The 17,754-nt window shown below is 37.1% G+C and overlaps 1 protein-coding gene across 1 annotated transcript in view; it reads right to left on the reverse strand.

Moving 5' to 3' along the window:
- Positions 1–17,754, reverse strand: part of Adgrb3 (adhesion G protein-coupled receptor B3) — a 691,333-nt gene that overhangs the window by 19,157 nt on the left and 654,422 nt on the right. The window contains exons 26-28 of the mRNA XM_028767232.1: positions 12,227–12,322; positions 9,714–9,753; positions 4,962–5,605 (exon numbers count right to left, since the gene is read on the reverse strand). Coding sequence (XP_028623065.1) covers positions 4,962–5,605; positions 9,714–9,753; positions 12,227–12,322 — 780 coding nt within the window. The remainder of the gene's footprint in view (positions 1–4,961; positions 5,606–9,713; positions 9,754–12,226; positions 12,323–17,754) is intronic.

The following is a 17,754-nucleotide window of genomic DNA, read 5'->3' on the forward strand; positions in this document are numbered from 1 at the left end:
GAAACCTCTTTTGCTGGCCATTTCCTATGCCCCTTCTTTCTAAATGTGGAGCTGAGGAGGTCTGCTCTGTCCTATATGCTTTCCTGGATTACATGGCTTATCCCTTAGACTTTAATGCCACCTTTCAATATGCAAATCTCCCCTTTTACATGGGCTTTCTCATCACTGACAATGTTAATAACTCATCAGCCAAGACTGAGGCTCAGAACTGTCCCTCCTTTGTGTACATCCGTCATCTTCCATATTAAATCCATTCATGGGTTGCCTATTTGATCTCTAAAAGGTCTCCGTCTGTCCCCTCTTTGACACCCACACCTCTACATCTCTAGTCCCTTCTTAATTAGCTACAGAACTCTAGCATTTGGCACAGGATCTGTCATAATAGTTTGCAGTCTCCAAAATTATTCACAAATGTTCGAAGAGTATAATATGACAGCCCTGGAATTCAAACCAATATGACTTTTGTTTTATTGTTACTGCTTTAAAGAATAACCTGAGAGAATTTGAATAACCAACTGACCTAGATATACGCTAAAGAAAACCACTTCAAGTAGGCAGGCTGGCAGTTAAGAGAATCAAAACAATTTATGAGAAAGCCATACCTTTTCCTGATAGAAGGGAAAATATCTTTAGGTGATTTAATAGTGAGGAAACGTGCCATGGTCTCAGGCTACTGAAAGAACCACTTAGTGCATATGTGCCCAGAGGGGCTTCCACACACAACCCTTGTAAAATAATGAATAATTTCTCAGAGGGACTATATCACTATTTGTGTCACTGAAAATTAAACTGGACAAGACACTAGAAGATTCACAGCAAGTAATGAATTCCACTGACTAATGAATGGCAATATGAATGCCATTAAAAGTTTCTATTATAAGATGAGCAATGGACTCACTCACAGGGAGGAAAGCTTTGATAACAAATCCATTAGAAATAGCTGTGGAAATGGAGTCTGGGAATAATTAATTATCCGAAATGGCTTTTATTTGAGCTAATTTTGTTTGTACGCCTGCATAAAAGATAAGATTCTCTAATCCAGGAACAAAAACAAAGCAATAAAGATTGGAAAGTTTTCCTCTTACCAGGATGACATGAGAAAACATACATTATATGTAAAAAATGAAATGTGGTTTCTGCACGTGGTCAGTTTTAGATGCTTTCTGTTTGTGACAGTGCCTCCCAGTCCCTAAGTGAGGCCATAACATTCTGTGTAAATTCCTGACTATCGATTTAGTAATATTTAAGCTTCTTCAAAGACATTCAGAGTGTGATAGTAATGATATAATCATAATACAGCCTTACATCTGAAGTACTCCTTACAAGCTTCAAAAGCTCTTTATGTAATTTCATCCTCACTCTAGCCACGAGGGAGGCACCTAGGCAGTGACATCATCACTAAAATATTTTACTTCTGGGAACCATTAAGGTGAGTGCTCTGTGTTCTGTATCCATCAGAAAACCTATAAAGGTGTCTCTCCACCCACTTACAAATGCAGTGAGACTTAGCTGAGGTCCTATCCAGATCGAGAGATAACATTTATGTATGTAAGCCCTCAGAAGAGCTGGAGTAACAGAACTTTCTGTATGTAGTGAAATACTGTTGTACCGGACTATATAAAGTTTTGCCCATTTTGAACGTGTTTTGTTGATGAGTGAAACTTAGACAAGACTTGGCAGGAGCACAACAGAAGTCACTCCTGCATTATATTAGGACAACGTGGTCCTTAAGAACATGATAGGTAAACTGAGAAGCCACACAGGGAACCATTAGATGACCAATGGATTAACAGAAGCAGCCAAGGGACCCCTAACATGGACAGACCAAGGATGATGACAATGGGACTTTATCTCAGGAGTAGGGCATCTGGCAGAAGCAGGAAGTGGATGGGAGTTGTGGTCCACACTGATGTCAAAAGCAGAAATAGGCTAGAGCTCTCCTCAATTTCCCTCTCCCTGCCAAACCCACACTCTGGTCAGTGCTTCCTGCTGGCTGAATCCAGTCAGAAGTCAGTGACACGCAACCCATGCTAACCCTCAGTGATCAGGGAAAGTGGATAAAGAATGGGTCATGACCAAATAGATAGATGTAGGCCACGTGTAGTCACAAGCTGTTCAACAGATATCAGGCTCATGATATAGTTTGCTATCAGCAGGTGAATATTTAAAGTGCTGAAGGCGATGTTATCTTCATCTTATGTAAAGTAGTTGCAGGATCTCTTGGTCTGGATCCCTTATGAAAACTCAAATTCTAAAACTTCTTTACAATTGCTTAACCGGTTCATTCTGGGAAAGAACACAGCTAGGGCAATACCGCGTAACAGAAATCGAGATAGAGTGTAATAAAGGACATGGGGAAAATCTGGATACTCTTTTATGCCAAGGAACTCCGTGAATGTCTTAAACATTCACACCCAATAATTGGGTGTTAGCAGAGCACACTCCCATGGAGGCTGGAGTCTTTTCTGCTGGCACTGCGGCAGTTGGGAGCCTCCCCCTCTCTTTGTTGCTTCTTGCTTACTTGAATAAAAGCTTCCGCCCACTCACCCACTCAGGTCTCTTTGGCTTTCTTCTTTTTGTACCTCAACTGTGTCTTGCATGCAGTTTCCTCATGACTACTGGATTCTGTGCTATCAACTAGCAGCGTTTACCTCCCTCTTTCCTGACATCTCTTTTGGAGAAAAACCCCGGAGTTCATGGCTCATCTTCACATTCTAGCCATGAGTAGACCATGCAATGGCTGGTCATCTTCTACTGCACCAGTCTTCCAGGATGCATGTTCCTACATAGTTAATCTATTGTTTGATTCAAAGGGGTCAAAGACTTATTTATCACTTACATATTGGCTCCTTGAACAGATGTTTTTACTTGCAGATTATAACAACTTATCTAAGTGTTGGGAAGATTAATTAATTCATGCTTTTAAGGTGATTTGAGAATCTGCTAATGAAAAATTCTATAAAAATGCTAATTTTTATTACCCACTCTATCTTGTATGTATGTATTCTCTATTAGTTGTTTCCCAAAAGGTCACCTAAGCAGTTACTATGAAACTCTTTTAAAGAATGAATGGGAAACTAAATTTTATTCTGAATTTCCTTTCCAAAATATAAGCTTTGGAATCTCTAAGTCATTGAAATGTAGATCTTTTGTCTGATGCACACACATATGATTTTTATGGTTAAAACAACATATAAATGATGTTGATGATTAAAAATAAGGATATAGAGATTTGAAAAAATTATAAGGTGGAAAATATATGTGTTGTATAAATACACAAAACATGATCAATGGCTGTATCAGTTTGTTTCTTGGTGTTAAGTGTAAAACATTTTTACAACATCCAAATTATTTTAGTATAGTTTCATTTGAATTTTTATAGTCACTTTAAAATAGTCATTACATAGAAAAACTTCCACATTTTCATTACCTTTGATATTTTGCATATATATATATATATATACATATATATATATATATATTATATACTCAATCTGCTTAAAATTCTTTGTAATTTTGTATGAATATTTTCTAATTTATGCTTATGTGGTCATTATTGTAGTAGACACATTAATATCTCTGATTTAGGATTGAGGTAGCAGTAGCAGTTCTACTAGTTAAGAAAAATGGATGTTTTTGCCCAGAGAGCATGCCCACTACTATAGAGTAGAATTTGCTTTGCTGTCCCTATCTATACTTCTGACTCTGAGAATGATTCTTACATGGATTTGTACAGAGACCCTTTTCTAGTTGAGGCTGATCCAAAACTTAAGACCTTTTCTTGCTGAAGTCTGTTTATATTCTGGTTTTGGTCTAGAGTTATCTTGTTCAGTTGGAGAAAACTAGAATTATATACATTTCACATCCATTTAGATTTGGACAGAGTGAAAGGCATGGCTTTGGGTACTCTACAGAAGCCATTGCCTTTGGGTATATTTGTACCTTAGAATATACATTATCAGAATAATTCTGATAGAAATGCCATATGACCAATTACAGTGGTTTTTCTATAAATAGTGACTTATCCAATATACATAACACATTAACATAATTGACTATATATGATAAATAAGATAAATAAGAATACATGTGGTTTTTCATAGAGACTATATATCTTAGAAGAGGGTTTATAGTAAGACTTTAAGATACAGGATACATACAAAGCAGTACTAGGATAATAGAATATGACAATAAAAAAATCAGATGTAGTTCTTGATACCTACTTCTTTAATCCTATTACAGTAGAAATGAGAATGATAATTGCTAATAATTCTCTACTTCACTGAGATGAAAAAATGAGACTAGTTTACATTGTTTCCTGCTGATGGCCTTATGAAGGGCAAAGACTGTTGTCTGGCTCTTAGTCCTGAGTCTTAGTATACTTAGAATATATACTTTGAATACTTAATAGTTAAAGACCAATACATTTCATGGTCACCACTCTATAGGATTAAGAACAAAACATTCATTCTGAATAATATTGATGTAACATACTAATAATTAGTTCTTATCAGTGTAGTGGTACAACCCACAGAAGTGTTTCAACTTCATATGAACAGATCACCTTATACAAGATGATTTAGATATATCCTTGAATCTGTAACACGATCAAGTTATTATTTTATATTTTCAGTGCCCTGTCATATCAGTGAAATCTCAAGAGGATCTGCTCCATTTTCTTTATGAATGATTCACACAAGTCTCATTTCGAGAGAATTAGGATTGATTATTATCACTTTAAACACACTGGTATCCTTTTAATAATGTCTTGAACCAGCAGATAACATCTTGAACCAGCAGACTCATATGTACTAGTAGAAAATTTGTCTGTCCAGAATCTTAATTTGTAACATTAGAAACTCTGCCCAAACTAACACGGATCTTTTCTAATACCAATAGCATGTGACTCCGCCTGTACACCCTTCTAATGTCAAGGAACTAGTTGACCTCTTCTGACTTACCTCTAGAGAACTCATTGATATCGTTGATCCAGTTTCACTTCTTGACAGTCCTGCATTATCATCCAACTCAGAGGCCATGAAATTCTTCACAGCTGTGCGAGGCTCAAAGGGTAGATTCTGCATATGTTCCTGGGGTGCGAGATGCTGATCTAAGTTCATATTAAACTGGTCCATTACGGGGGGATTCATATTGAATTCAGGATTTACTTTGTAGTGTAATAGCCTTTCATGCGGCAAGGTTTCCATGCCAATATTCATTTTGCTTTCCTCTTTCATTGATGGCTGGGTGCTTACAGAACTTCTAGGCATCACAATATAGTCACTTTCCATCATTCGCTCCTGAGGGTGGACGATGTCCATATCAGCCCCTCTCAAATTGTCATCCGTGCATAAGTACACAGTTCTCCGCAATTCAGTGTTCTCCTTTTTCAGACACGGATTGCTCAGCTCGTTCATACTCATGGGCATGTGCAGGCCTGTGGGCTGCTGGATGATGACTTTGGAAATGACATTTCCAGGCAATGTTGAGTAGCTTAGCCCTTCAGGGTTCGTTCCCTTTTCGTCCTCATCATCATTGAGGGAGATCCTGGAGAGGGTTCCTGTTATTGTTGCTGCTCGGCAAGGACCAATATCCTTATGAAGTACTGCAAATTAGAACATGGCAGTTAATAAAAGGAGAATATTTTTTGTCATCATATGATATTATTTATCTTCCTACTAAATACTCTCCTGATAAAGTAAAAGAAAAGTAACCTTTTAACAATTTATTTACACTTGTTTGTTCATGGTCTGAATTACTGAATTGTTACTGATGTTCTAATGGTACCACACGTCATGAGTGGACCATAGCCTATCTGAAATATGATTAACTGGCTTTCTAAAATTTTCCATGTCCTGTCCTGAAAAAGATTCTGCATTATTTTTTAGGGAAAAGGTAGATTATCAAAGAAGAGTCTTCTATTAGTCTACCTCAAAGCATGTCCATAAATATGTTGATATTGTCCAAAGAAAGTTGCCACTGAAGTTTTCTAGAAGTTTTGTTCATTAAAAGAGCTTGTTGAGAGCTGGAGGTGGTAGCACATACCATTAATCCCAGCATTTGGGGGGCAGAAACAGACAGATCTCTGTGAGCTCAAGACAATACACTCTACACAGTGAGTTTCAGGACAGCCAACACTATATAGTAAGACCCTGTTTCAAAACAAAACTGTGCAGCCTGGCCACTTTGCCCAGAAATCAAAGCAACTGTAGTAGAAAATTTCACCATGTGTGGGCAACTATAGAATATTTGCTTTTGGAACCAGGAAAACTTTTCAGACCAGCTGAATTTTGCCTATTGTTGTCTAAATTTTGAAAATACAATCATAATTGTGAATTAGCACAGAAGTTGAAAAACAGCAAATTATAAATATATTTTGCAACTATGAGGAAATGAAACTTTTAAAATATTCCAAAGCACCAACCACTCATATAATACCCGCTATCTTTAGAGATGCTGTTATCTATTTATTGTACTATTGCCTCTCTGTTTCCTATACCATACATCGTGTTAAATATTCATATATATCTTTTGTGAATCCACAATGTGGCTACAGATTTTTATATTCTATATTATTATATGTTACAAAATAAGAAAAGATTATGCTTTAAGATGTTATTTCAAGATATGGCATGGTGGTAGTATATAATCCCAGCACTTGGGAGGCTGTGGTAGTCTCGGCTACCAAGACTTTGTAAAAGCAAAAACAACAAAATAAAACCTAAACTTCTAAAGATAACAAGAGAGCAATAATACATCACAATTGTTAGAAATAATTATAAATGAAATATTAAAGTGTGAAGTCTGTTAACCAGTTTAATAACAGTTGAAATGAAAACAATGTCTCAAGCATTTCCAAATTCTCAGAATAGTTTTAGTTCCTAACTTTACACAAAAGATTGATCCAAAATTAATAACACTAAAACACTAAGACACATGACAAGAACCTATTGTGTAATGTTAGGGATGGATAGATGTTTTCACGCCTTTAGTAATAGATGGTAAACTACAAAGGAAGCCTTCACAGTGAGTATTGGTTTCATAATCCAGATGCAAGATACATTCATCTTTTTACAATATGATCAATGTCTATTAAATATTTGAAAAATGAAATTATTTTTATGAAGCAGTGTCCACAGTATGTGAGAGATGCGTGAATGACAATCCAGCTTCTTTGATTTGCTTAAAGTGTAAACAAGCCTTGAATGTGAACCTTCTATGCATGGCAACAATGTTGGAACAGTACCTTTGAGAGAAATTAATCAGGTTATGAAAAGAAAAGAAGAAAATGAAAATCAAGCCACTCAGAAAGCAACTGGAATAGCTAGCATAAGCAGATGTATACTCCAGCATCTCCAGAAGCAGTTTCAAAGTTCACAACAGACTGCTCAGGGCTCATGGACTGAGACTTTAAAGTTTAGTGCATTTCAACACATGCAGAAATCTCTTGGAAAAACTCTGAAGAAAGCTGCTGACAAGCTCAACTAAGAAGAGCATTGGCCAAAATGAAAACAGAAAAATAAATACATTGTAAATTGTTCCTGAATAATACATTGGTGCTGGTCTGTGTTTAAAAGGCTTAACTCTCCCCCTCCCCTGACCCCAGACTCCAATGCAGACTGGGAAAACTGGAACAATCTATCAAAAGACAGCATTGTGTGTGCTGAAGGGCTGGGAACAGCAGCTCTGAGAAGAAAGTGTAACATGAAGATTTTCAGCCTTTGCTATGCATCAGAGTAGTTTGAATGGCTTCTAACAACCCTGGTTACTGTGTTCCAGTATCATAGTTTCTGGCCCAGGCGATCTAGGTAGGTTTTCAAAAACTGCTTTTCTAGGAACTGCCAGGTGAAGCTGACACTGCTTGTCTGGGTACCACACTTTGAGATGGATTGGTTTGATATGAATGGCTGTTAAGGAAAAGACAAAAGCGTCCTCATTCTTCCCTGTCAAGAACTCTTAGGAGTACATGAAGAGAGGCAAGGAAGCTAAACTGAAGGTAGACGATTAGTTATTAAATAGATACCTAACTACTAAAATAAGTTTAAGCCTCCTGATACAGCCATATTATATTCTATAAATGGGGACACTTGGACCATGGCTTGTAAATTTTAGAAATCACAATGGATGGATAAACCAAGGGACATTATTTTGCCAGCTATCTATTGAACTGGCAGGTTTACGAAACTAAGCACCAGCAAGTTTATGCCTTGGCAACATTTTGTTCTTTTTTTTTTTCCTTACAGGGAAAGATAATGCTCCTCTCACAAGTCCACTATGGGTTGTGAAATCAAAGCTGCTAGCTTATAACGGCTGTGACCCAGAGTGCCCCACCCAGAGTGTTTTCATTGAATTCAAGAATACAAGATTAGTCTCCCATGTACTTGTGATTATGGCGAGAAATATGATTTGACATTTGCACAGATTTTAATGGCTCTGGTTTGAATCTGAAAGCAACACTTAGGGGAGTCTGGAAGGTAGGAGGTGGGTGTCTTTCCCAACCCAGCAGGTTCTGTAATGGTCGTCATGACATTAACTCCTTTATAGACAGTTTGGATAGAGACAGAAGGTTCTCTATACAATCTCAAGTGGATATTATCCTGAAAGAAGTTAAGATGACAGCTAACAGAGATAAATGCAGAGGTTTATTTTCTTTCACCCAGGAAAACATGCCAGAAGCATAATTTTTACATAATCTTAGAAGGAGAATCCTTGACAGCACCTATAAAACATCTGAGGACTTTTAGATGACAAGTTGATGCTTGCACTGAAATATAAGTCAGATGTGGATCTAGACCACATCAATACAAGTAACTAGCCAGAAGTGATGAAAGCCAGATGGGTATGCAGATAATGTGTGAACTATAATTTAAGTTTATTGACAAATTGGGGGCTATTTTCAGAACTAGGCCTTGAAGATGATACTAGAAATGAATGATGATACAAGGCTGTTAAATCTAGTGGCAAAAATAAATAAATAAATAAATAAATAAATAGTAAAACGTAACCCCCCAGGAAGCAAAAAAACCACTCAAATTGAGAAAAATGATTCTTGATTTTAAATAGTTGGATACTCAGATGAAATATATATGTATATATATTCACTTTGTTATGAAAGAAGGCAGCATGGAGAAGAATAGATAAAAGGTAAAATGTGCTACACTTTACTGTGCTTTGGAAGACTATTTCCCAACAAGAGAAAAACACCCTAAATAGAAAATGTGATTTTCTTTTAAACTTACAAGTCCTCTAGTGAAAAAATGAGCTAGTGGCTAGAGGACAGTGACCATTAACACACAAACACACACATACACACACACATAAACACACACACACACACACATATGCACACAGGCACATATGCATACCTCAGTGGTAGTTCATTAATCTAGTGATTCTTAGTGTATATATGATTAACAGAGAGGCTACAGTTGACTTGCCTTACAACTTCCCTTATTCATACAGGTGGAAGTTTAAGGCTTGTCTAATGCTTTCTGCTGCTATGATGCTCTCAATAATCCATCCTTTATTTCTTCTCATCTCTCATTACAGATCCCTGATGTTAGAGTGATTCTCACTGGAAGGTGTCACTAGTCAAGTCACCCACATGAGTGGTATGCGCAAAACACAGTAGTTGTTTTTCTTTTTTAAATCAAAACCCACAAAATAATTTCGCATCCCCACAAATTGTATGTTAAAGATCAAAGCATTCTTACCTGATCGGCAAGCAATGTCTACGTCCTTTTCAAAGTCTGTCTGTAACAAGAAATAACAAGGCATAGAATTATCATTTAATGAAGATTGCAAACAGTTTTAATATTCAAATTATCTGAAGCTTATAGATTTATAGCTAGTCCAAATTTTTTTTTTTTTTGCAAAAGAATATTCTCAGGGAATGATCAGAATTTCCTAGAGACAAAGTGGTCTACAAAACCCATGAAAAATGACATCGTTTTGATATGGTAACATAATTCCCCATACGAAATGATAGAACTTTAAGTGGGCTGCTGGTTCCAGTGGTAAATCTTGCTACTTAGGAAGATGAAGCAAGATTACATATCCGAGGCCTGTCTGAGCCCAGGAATGACATCAAGGTCCCTGAGAGCAGGCTCAATCTCAAAACTTTAAAGGTGGTAGGAGAGTGTTTGCCTAGCATGCCCGAAGCCCTGAGTTCAATCCTCAGTACTGTATAAAAGGAGCAGTGGTAATATACATTTGTAGTCTAGCACTTGGGCTGGTGAAAGAAGGAGAGTCATAAGTTCAAGGTCATCCTTGGTTGTATGCTGAGGCTAGCCTAAGCTACATGAGGCCTCATCTCAAGAAAATAAAATGAGAGTTGTAACTCAGTAGCTAAGTTTGCATAGGCCACGTAGGGTCTTGGTTCAAGCTCTAGTAGACTTCAAAAACAAAACAGGACCAGAATTTTTAAAGCAATGGCTCAATTTTAATAATGCAACCAGAACGTACAATATTAGAAAAATCCTTGAATAAATGTCTTTGAGTTTTGTATTTTATGCTTCCAGTTAAAGTGTGTTACCTGCGATACAATATTCTATGATGAAGCTTTGCTGATGTCACAGTTCTACAGAATCATATTGCCTCTACTGTGATCAAAGGCTCTCAGGTACAGATATTAAAACTGATGGATTCACAGCTATTTGTATAGCCTAGCATCTCCTGAATGCCAGCTCCACCCTCACCCAAATTATTTTAAGCAAATCATCTTATTTTTTTTTAATGATAAAATCAAGTTAACCTGTTGTAGGCAACTTCTGACAGTCATATACCTGTCCTTATTAATATTAATTTTAAATTGTGTTATTGTTGTTGTTATATACAGACAAACACACTCTAGCACACATGTGGATGTCAGAAGAAAACTCTGTGGGGTTGGTTCTCTCATTCTAAGTTAAAATAGGTCCTAGGGATCAAATTCAGGTCACCAGGGTTGCACAGCAAATGCCATTATCTGCTGCATCATCTGGTCAGACCACCATCAATACCTTAATCAGAGATTTTTAGGGCTATCTTATTTTTTAAAGGAATTGGTTATTATTTCTCATTCTTTAACTGCTAACATATTGCTTAGCCAAATTTTTATGTTTCCTAGTCCAAAAACATGTTAAGACTGAGTCAGTTATTCTACACAAAATGTATTCCTATTTGGTCTTGGTTCTGTTGTTGTTTGGTTGGCTGATACTCTGGTTTTGTTTTGAAATGGGTTCATGCTACACAGTTCAGAGTGTACTCTTGAGCTGGGGTTCTTCTTTTCTCAGCCTCACAGTGATGGCATTCCAGGCATGTGTAGCAACTCTGACTTCCATTTCTGTTTTGATGATGGTAATTTTATCTTATTTGTAACATTTGACAGTGTATTTATGCCTATAGCAGCAATGGTACTCTGGGCTCATGTACAATCCTGACCTGTCACTGGAAGGGCACACTTTCCTTGTGCTTTAATCTCCTGGTGCTTTCTTTAGGCTATATGGGAGAACCACCATTACCTGGGATCACCTGTACATATACATATTTAACTAATCTGAGTTGTAGCTACTCTGCGGACTTTAATATTCAAGTAAGTCCAAGCTGGTATAGGGGGCATGATCAAAATCTGTTTTATGAACATCCTAAAAATTAATAAAAGGAGAGAGAAAAAGAAAACACACACACACACACATACACACACAAACAAAACAAAACAAAAATAAACTGCATGTGAAAGCCCATAGTGCTTCTGTGTAAAAATCATTATCTTGAATTCTAGACTAGGTGAAAATACTCTTCACTGTTGCATAAGACACCATTCTAAACACCCAAGGGCACCAACAGCGGATCCTTGATTCAAAGGCAATCCAGGAAGAACTTTCATTGGATATTAAAGTACCATGTCTTTACTTATTCTAAAGGTTTATTTTAGTGTGTGTGTGTGTGTGTCCAGGCATGCAGGGACACATAGAGGCCATAACAGGGCATCAAATCCTTTGGAGCCAGAGTTACAGGTAATGTTGAGCTGTTGGACGTGGGTGCTGGAAACTGAACTTCAGTATTTTGAAAAGGCAGCAAAGGCTTTTAGGCACCAAGTCATCTCTTCAGTTCCCAGAGTATTATATTAGTCTCAATGACCTAAAGAAAACGTATGGCTTTATACTATTTTATTAACAAGGAGTTTATTATATATTCTTGAGACACCATGACTTAATTATCAACCAGAAGGAAAATAAAAGCTCACCATGATTTGAGCATGTCCATTAGGAAAAGAACTTGAGGAATCAGCGTTGATTGGGTCCTGGCAATTTCTCAACCGGCATCTAAATGCATCTTGAACCTGTGGGGAGGAAAAGAAAACATCAAATTTTCTTTTATTCTCTATAATAACTAATCACTGTCCATATTGGTCATCACTTACGAGAAAAAACCTACCTTTACTGGTACAGGAGAAGACTCACTTTGTTACCTATATTAGTTTCCCTGTTTGTTTTTGAAATAGGGCTTCATTATTTACCCCTGGCTAGCGTAGACTTGGTTATATAGATCAAGTTGGCCTCAAGTTTATAGAGATCCACTTGCATCTGCCTCTCTAAGTGTTTGGATCTCTTAGGCCTACAGCACCATGTCTGGCATTGTTTACTTCCTAATACAAATACAGGTGTACATGGCTTTGCTCTCTGGCCAAAGTATTTTTCTCTTGCCGTCATCTACTAGGGTACTATTGACACTCTTCAGAGAGCATGATAGCCATTCCTAGCATGATCCTCTGTCATTCTTATTGGAGGATGCTTCTTCTCCTGCTGTTATAAACCATGTATATGGTGTTCATGGGGATTAGCTATTGTGTGAAACTCATAACAGATTTTAACACTGTGGAAAATGGAATCACCAAATGATCTTCTGACTAGAACTGATTTAAGATATGTTTTTTCCTTTTCTGACTCTCATAAGACACTTTGGAGAGGACTATTCCTCTTTCTTCCTTCAAGTATCGGTCCCCAGACATGAGAACAGGAAGCTACAGAACAGAAAGAAAGCATATCTCTTGATTCCTGGTTGATTGACTTGGGAAAGATCAAGTCTCTTTAGATAAGTCGCACTTCCTTGACATCACATGCGGTTCTGGATGCAGTACAAACATAGCTCAAGAGATTTCTAAGAACACTACTTTAACTGTTCGACTACAAAATCTCAATAGAGGCAAAGAGCAATGATTGTTTTCTGATCCCATGACACTTTAGCATCAAGACACACAACCTACTTCCTGTGGTCCCTGAGGCCTCTCATAAATTCTTGAGGAATTTGCCCGCAGGTGGCTACTTATCCAAAGCAATGGGCAGGTCATTTTTAAATCTTTCATCTGACTTTATGTGTTTGATTGTCTACTTCTCATCTACTACAATCTGTTCTATTGTTATTTAAAACACAGCTGATACTGTGTTTTCCCTATACGGAAGCATTGCTATAGAGATGGTAGGGTAAACATGTGTGGTTCTTTTCTTTTGAAAAGCACAGCTATATAAGCTCCTGTCTCAGTCTGAATGTGAGATTCATATAACATAAGTTGGCCAGGAAACAAACAAATGTAAACAAAACAGAACAGAATGGATCAAGACCTAAGTCCATGAACTTGTTTTTTGTTTTCCTCCTACCCAGTTTTGAGTCATCAATACTCTCCCCAATTTGCAATTAGGATCTGGGATATGGACCTGAGTAGATGCTACTACATATTACCCTGCCAGCTCACTAATGAGATCTGCCCCATACCTTCTCCCCACCTAGGGTTCTCTGCCTCATGGTGTAGCCAATTTCTGTGAAGTGGGACTGAGAGCAGGTGCCTTGTGATCACTTCTATTCTACGATGCTAATATTTCTAATCTCAGATTCTTCCAAAAGAATGATCAGTTCCCAGATACATTTCCTTGGCTCAACACAATGAGAGTCCAGCTGCACTGAAATCTATTCTGATTCCTTTTCCAAAGACCCACATGAACAGGAGGACTGAATCATCCAGTTTCTCTCAGTGAATCAGATAAGCTCAAGACAGAGCAAATGACTCTTTAAGCCTAAATATCTTGGGGAAACTCCTTTTTAGATTAAGAAGTCATTGTGGGTTACAAAACAACACAATAACAATAGAAAATTGGTAATGCAATAGTGTTTCCTAAATGACAGCAAGGGAGAGAGAGTACGTTTTAACAGTGTTAAGAGAGTACATGTGAGCCGTGATCCATGTGATTGGAAAGTGTTGGTGTGAGCATGGTGACCTAGTGCGGTTCTCAGATGAAAATGTACAAAACTCTCTAAATATTAATGTTCAAACACTGATAGAAATTCTAACATGAATAAAGATAGTATAACTTTTTGGTTTTAAAAAAAAGGAAATTGGTAATGAGTTCAGTGTTTGCCAGGTTCTCATTATTTTTTTTGTTTTGTTTTGTTTTTGTTTTTCGAGACAGGGTTTCTCTGTGTAGCCCTGGCTGTCCTGGAACTCACTCGGTAGACCAGGCTGGCCTCGAACTCAGAAATCCGCCTGCCTCTGCCTCCCAAGTGCTGGGATTAAAGGCGTGCGCCACCACCGCCCGGCATCATTATTTTTTACTTATTCAAAAGTTTGAATTAGCTAAACGAATTATTGTTTTCCTTTTTTAAAAAGAATCCCATAAGCCATTGTCAGAAAAGCAGGTCTATGCTAAAAATCTGTTTTTACAAGGTAACAATTAAAGAACAATTTATAAAGGAAAATAAAAAGTATATTAGGAACATTGGTTTTTGGGAGTTTGTCATGGAAAGATCTCTGTCACAGCTATTTCTAAATACCAGCATATATGACATATAAAACACCGGAGTGGGAATGAAGTTCCCCATGTCAACTACAACAGGGGCTCCCCTGTTTCACTATCACTGTCTTCTTGATGTTTCTAGTTGAGAGGTGCTTCAATTTATAACTATCTTTACTCTGTTACCATAAGAACGTCATCAAAGTATTAGCATGTTGGAACATGGGATTTCGGCTGAGATAAATATGTGTTTCTGGGCACTGGTCAGTTATATTTGGCTCTAGAATAAACTATTTCTTATGTCCTTCAAAAGGGAGAGAGCTATGTGTCTGCACTGACAGTAAAAATATCAAGCATCAGTTTCACTGGTCCATCCTTGCTAAATGTTCTTTATTTCGAAGCCATTGCCAAATAGTTGTCAAGGATTTTGTGACTGACATTAAAATATGGAAAAGCAAATTCTTCAAATTTCTCTTCTAAATCATTCTCTGGTGAATTAAAAGAGATATGAAAAAAACTCTCTCTTTTTTTCAAAACATACTCTTAGATACACACAAAAATCAATACTTTAACTGAAAAAAAACTTCTAAACTTGACAGTTTGCTAAGGGCATATCTACCCTGGAGAGTGACATCAGCTTCTCAGTCAGTGTAGTTCACAAGAAGTAGAAAATAGAAAAGCACACGAATTTTCCATTGTGTTTAAGGTCATTTTAAGGTTTTAAAGAATTAAATTCTAAGACATTTTTAGTGGAGAACTCCCATTCATAAGGATTTCCAGGAGAAATTTCATTTGATTCCAAATGCTTTATTTGCTTTTTTTTTTTAATCTGAAAACATACCGAGGCTATCTAAATGAATTGGCATTAAATATTTGCTCAACGCTGTGGGAGGAAATGATGAGACAAGATGCACAGGGCTGATCTTCTTACCACAGAGGGGCTTAAGGGAAGATAGTATCTGGACAAGGTTCCAGTCACGTGCAAACATTTTGATAATTGAATTTTCTAGCAGGTAAACAAAGGGTTTTTATCCTTGGTGGATTAATGTGAATTATGCCCATGAAAAATAGAAAATTGTTTGAAATTCAAGTTCTAGAGAAACATAAAAATAAATAGCAAAAAGAAAAAAAATAGGTCATTTTGTGCCATATTAAAATTAAAGTCTCCCTGAATTTCCTATGTCAATGTTATATTTACAAGGCTAAGCAGTAAATGTCATTGTTTACTATTTATGAAGAATGAATTTCTTATTTAACAGTTTTATGTAAAGTTTATTATTAGATATTATCATTACAAATCTGAGCTCCTGTGAAATTTACATTTCAAAACCTCTTTGGAAGCTAGTAAACCCAGTTTTTAAATGAATCTGTGGGGGGAACAATGAAATATTTAACACTAATTATGTCATACTTTGTATCTAGATTATAAAATGTCTTCTCTTTGAAATATTCTGAAATAGGTCTGTCATTCTAAGTGATGATCACCCAGGCCAAAAAGTAAGAGAGAATAGAAAGAACAGATATTTAACTACCTTTAAAATATTTAGGGGATTTAAGGGAATCTGAAGGTCTGTAGTGAAATTTAGAAAAGGAGACAGACAGAGACATCTTTAAGAATACAGTGATAGCTATCAGCACTGTGTCTGTTTAAGTTTCAAACCACAGCTAAAGACCGCTCCTTTTGCAGTGGTATCAATGACTGGAGACTCACAGTTGAGAAAGAAGAATGTGGACGCCTTCTGTGACAAGCCTTAGCCCCACCTCCACCCCCTCAAGAGAGGGACAGCCTGGAAAGGAAACTATTGAAGATGATTGTGATAAAAACATGACAAAGATGCTAAAGTCTAGCTCTCTACAATCTAGAGTTTCTGGTAGGGGTGCAGATGAGGAAGCACTCAATTTCCTTGAAGGGGCGGGCTACTGGGAGTTTGACCATGCTCAATGAGTCCTTGGAAAACACAAAATGCAATCTTATGTATCTTCTTTTTTGGTGAGGGGGTTCACGAAGGTGGGGAAAGGGCCTAGGAGGACTGGGGAATGAGTATGATGATGCAAATTTCCCAAATAATCAATTTTTTAAAAGAGCCTAGAGAGGAATCAGTCTTGCTCCTCGATGAGACCTAAGTTCATAACAGTTTTCAGGGGAACATCTTCCTCCTGTCTCTCTCTCATGGAGTGTAGCATTAGGGTTTCTCAGCAGCAGCGAGCTGAGAGCTTCTCAACTGGTCTTCACTCCAGAGACAGCTGGCAGAGTCACTGTGCAAAGTCCATGCCAGATTTAGAAGTTGTTGGGGGAGGAACACCCAGCACCATTGGCCGTGTTACAAATCCCAGAAGCCTCACAGGGAAGACTTTGCCCGTTTTGAATCAGGCTCCGAATTTAGCTGCTCAACTGCTCAGACCAAATCTTCACCTCTTAAAAAATAAGACAGTGTTACCTCGAGCTACTCTTCATGAATTCTTCTGAACTCCTAAGATCATTTTAAGTCAGGAATACACAAATTTTAACCTTGTATTCATTTGCCATTATTTCTGGGGGTAGAATTTTTTATTTTTATGCTATGTGTTTTCTTAAGGCTTCTGTCTATAGCACATCTGTTGTTTTACTCTTGAACAAATGAAACAGATGTTTTCAACATAATATTCTATTTTATATTTAATCATTAATGAATGAGTAAATCTTAGTCTTATAAATACTATGCAACTGCCATAAATAACACAAAGGACTTGATATTTTAAAAATATTACTGAACTTTCTCCTAGTGAAATAAAACTAACAAACAAACAAAAAGGAAGGTGTGTTGTTTGCCATGCAATGCAAGGTTCAGAGGACATTCTCAGATTCCGGCCCTGATGGACCTTTATTGGCTTTCCCTAATGCTGGAGGATCTACGAACTGCTATTTGAAATTTCTATGCTTCTGACCTTCAAATTAGGTTTTTTTTATGTCCCTCTTTGGGGCACACGGAAACTTCTTTAGATGATCTTT

The sequence above is a fragment of the Grammomys surdaster genome, unplaced genomic scaffold (assembly GCF_004785775.1).
Source record: "Grammomys surdaster isolate TR1022 unplaced genomic scaffold, NIH_TR_1.0 171, whole genome shotgun sequence".
NCBI lineage: Eukaryota > Metazoa > Chordata > Mammalia > Rodentia > Muridae > Grammomys > Grammomys surdaster.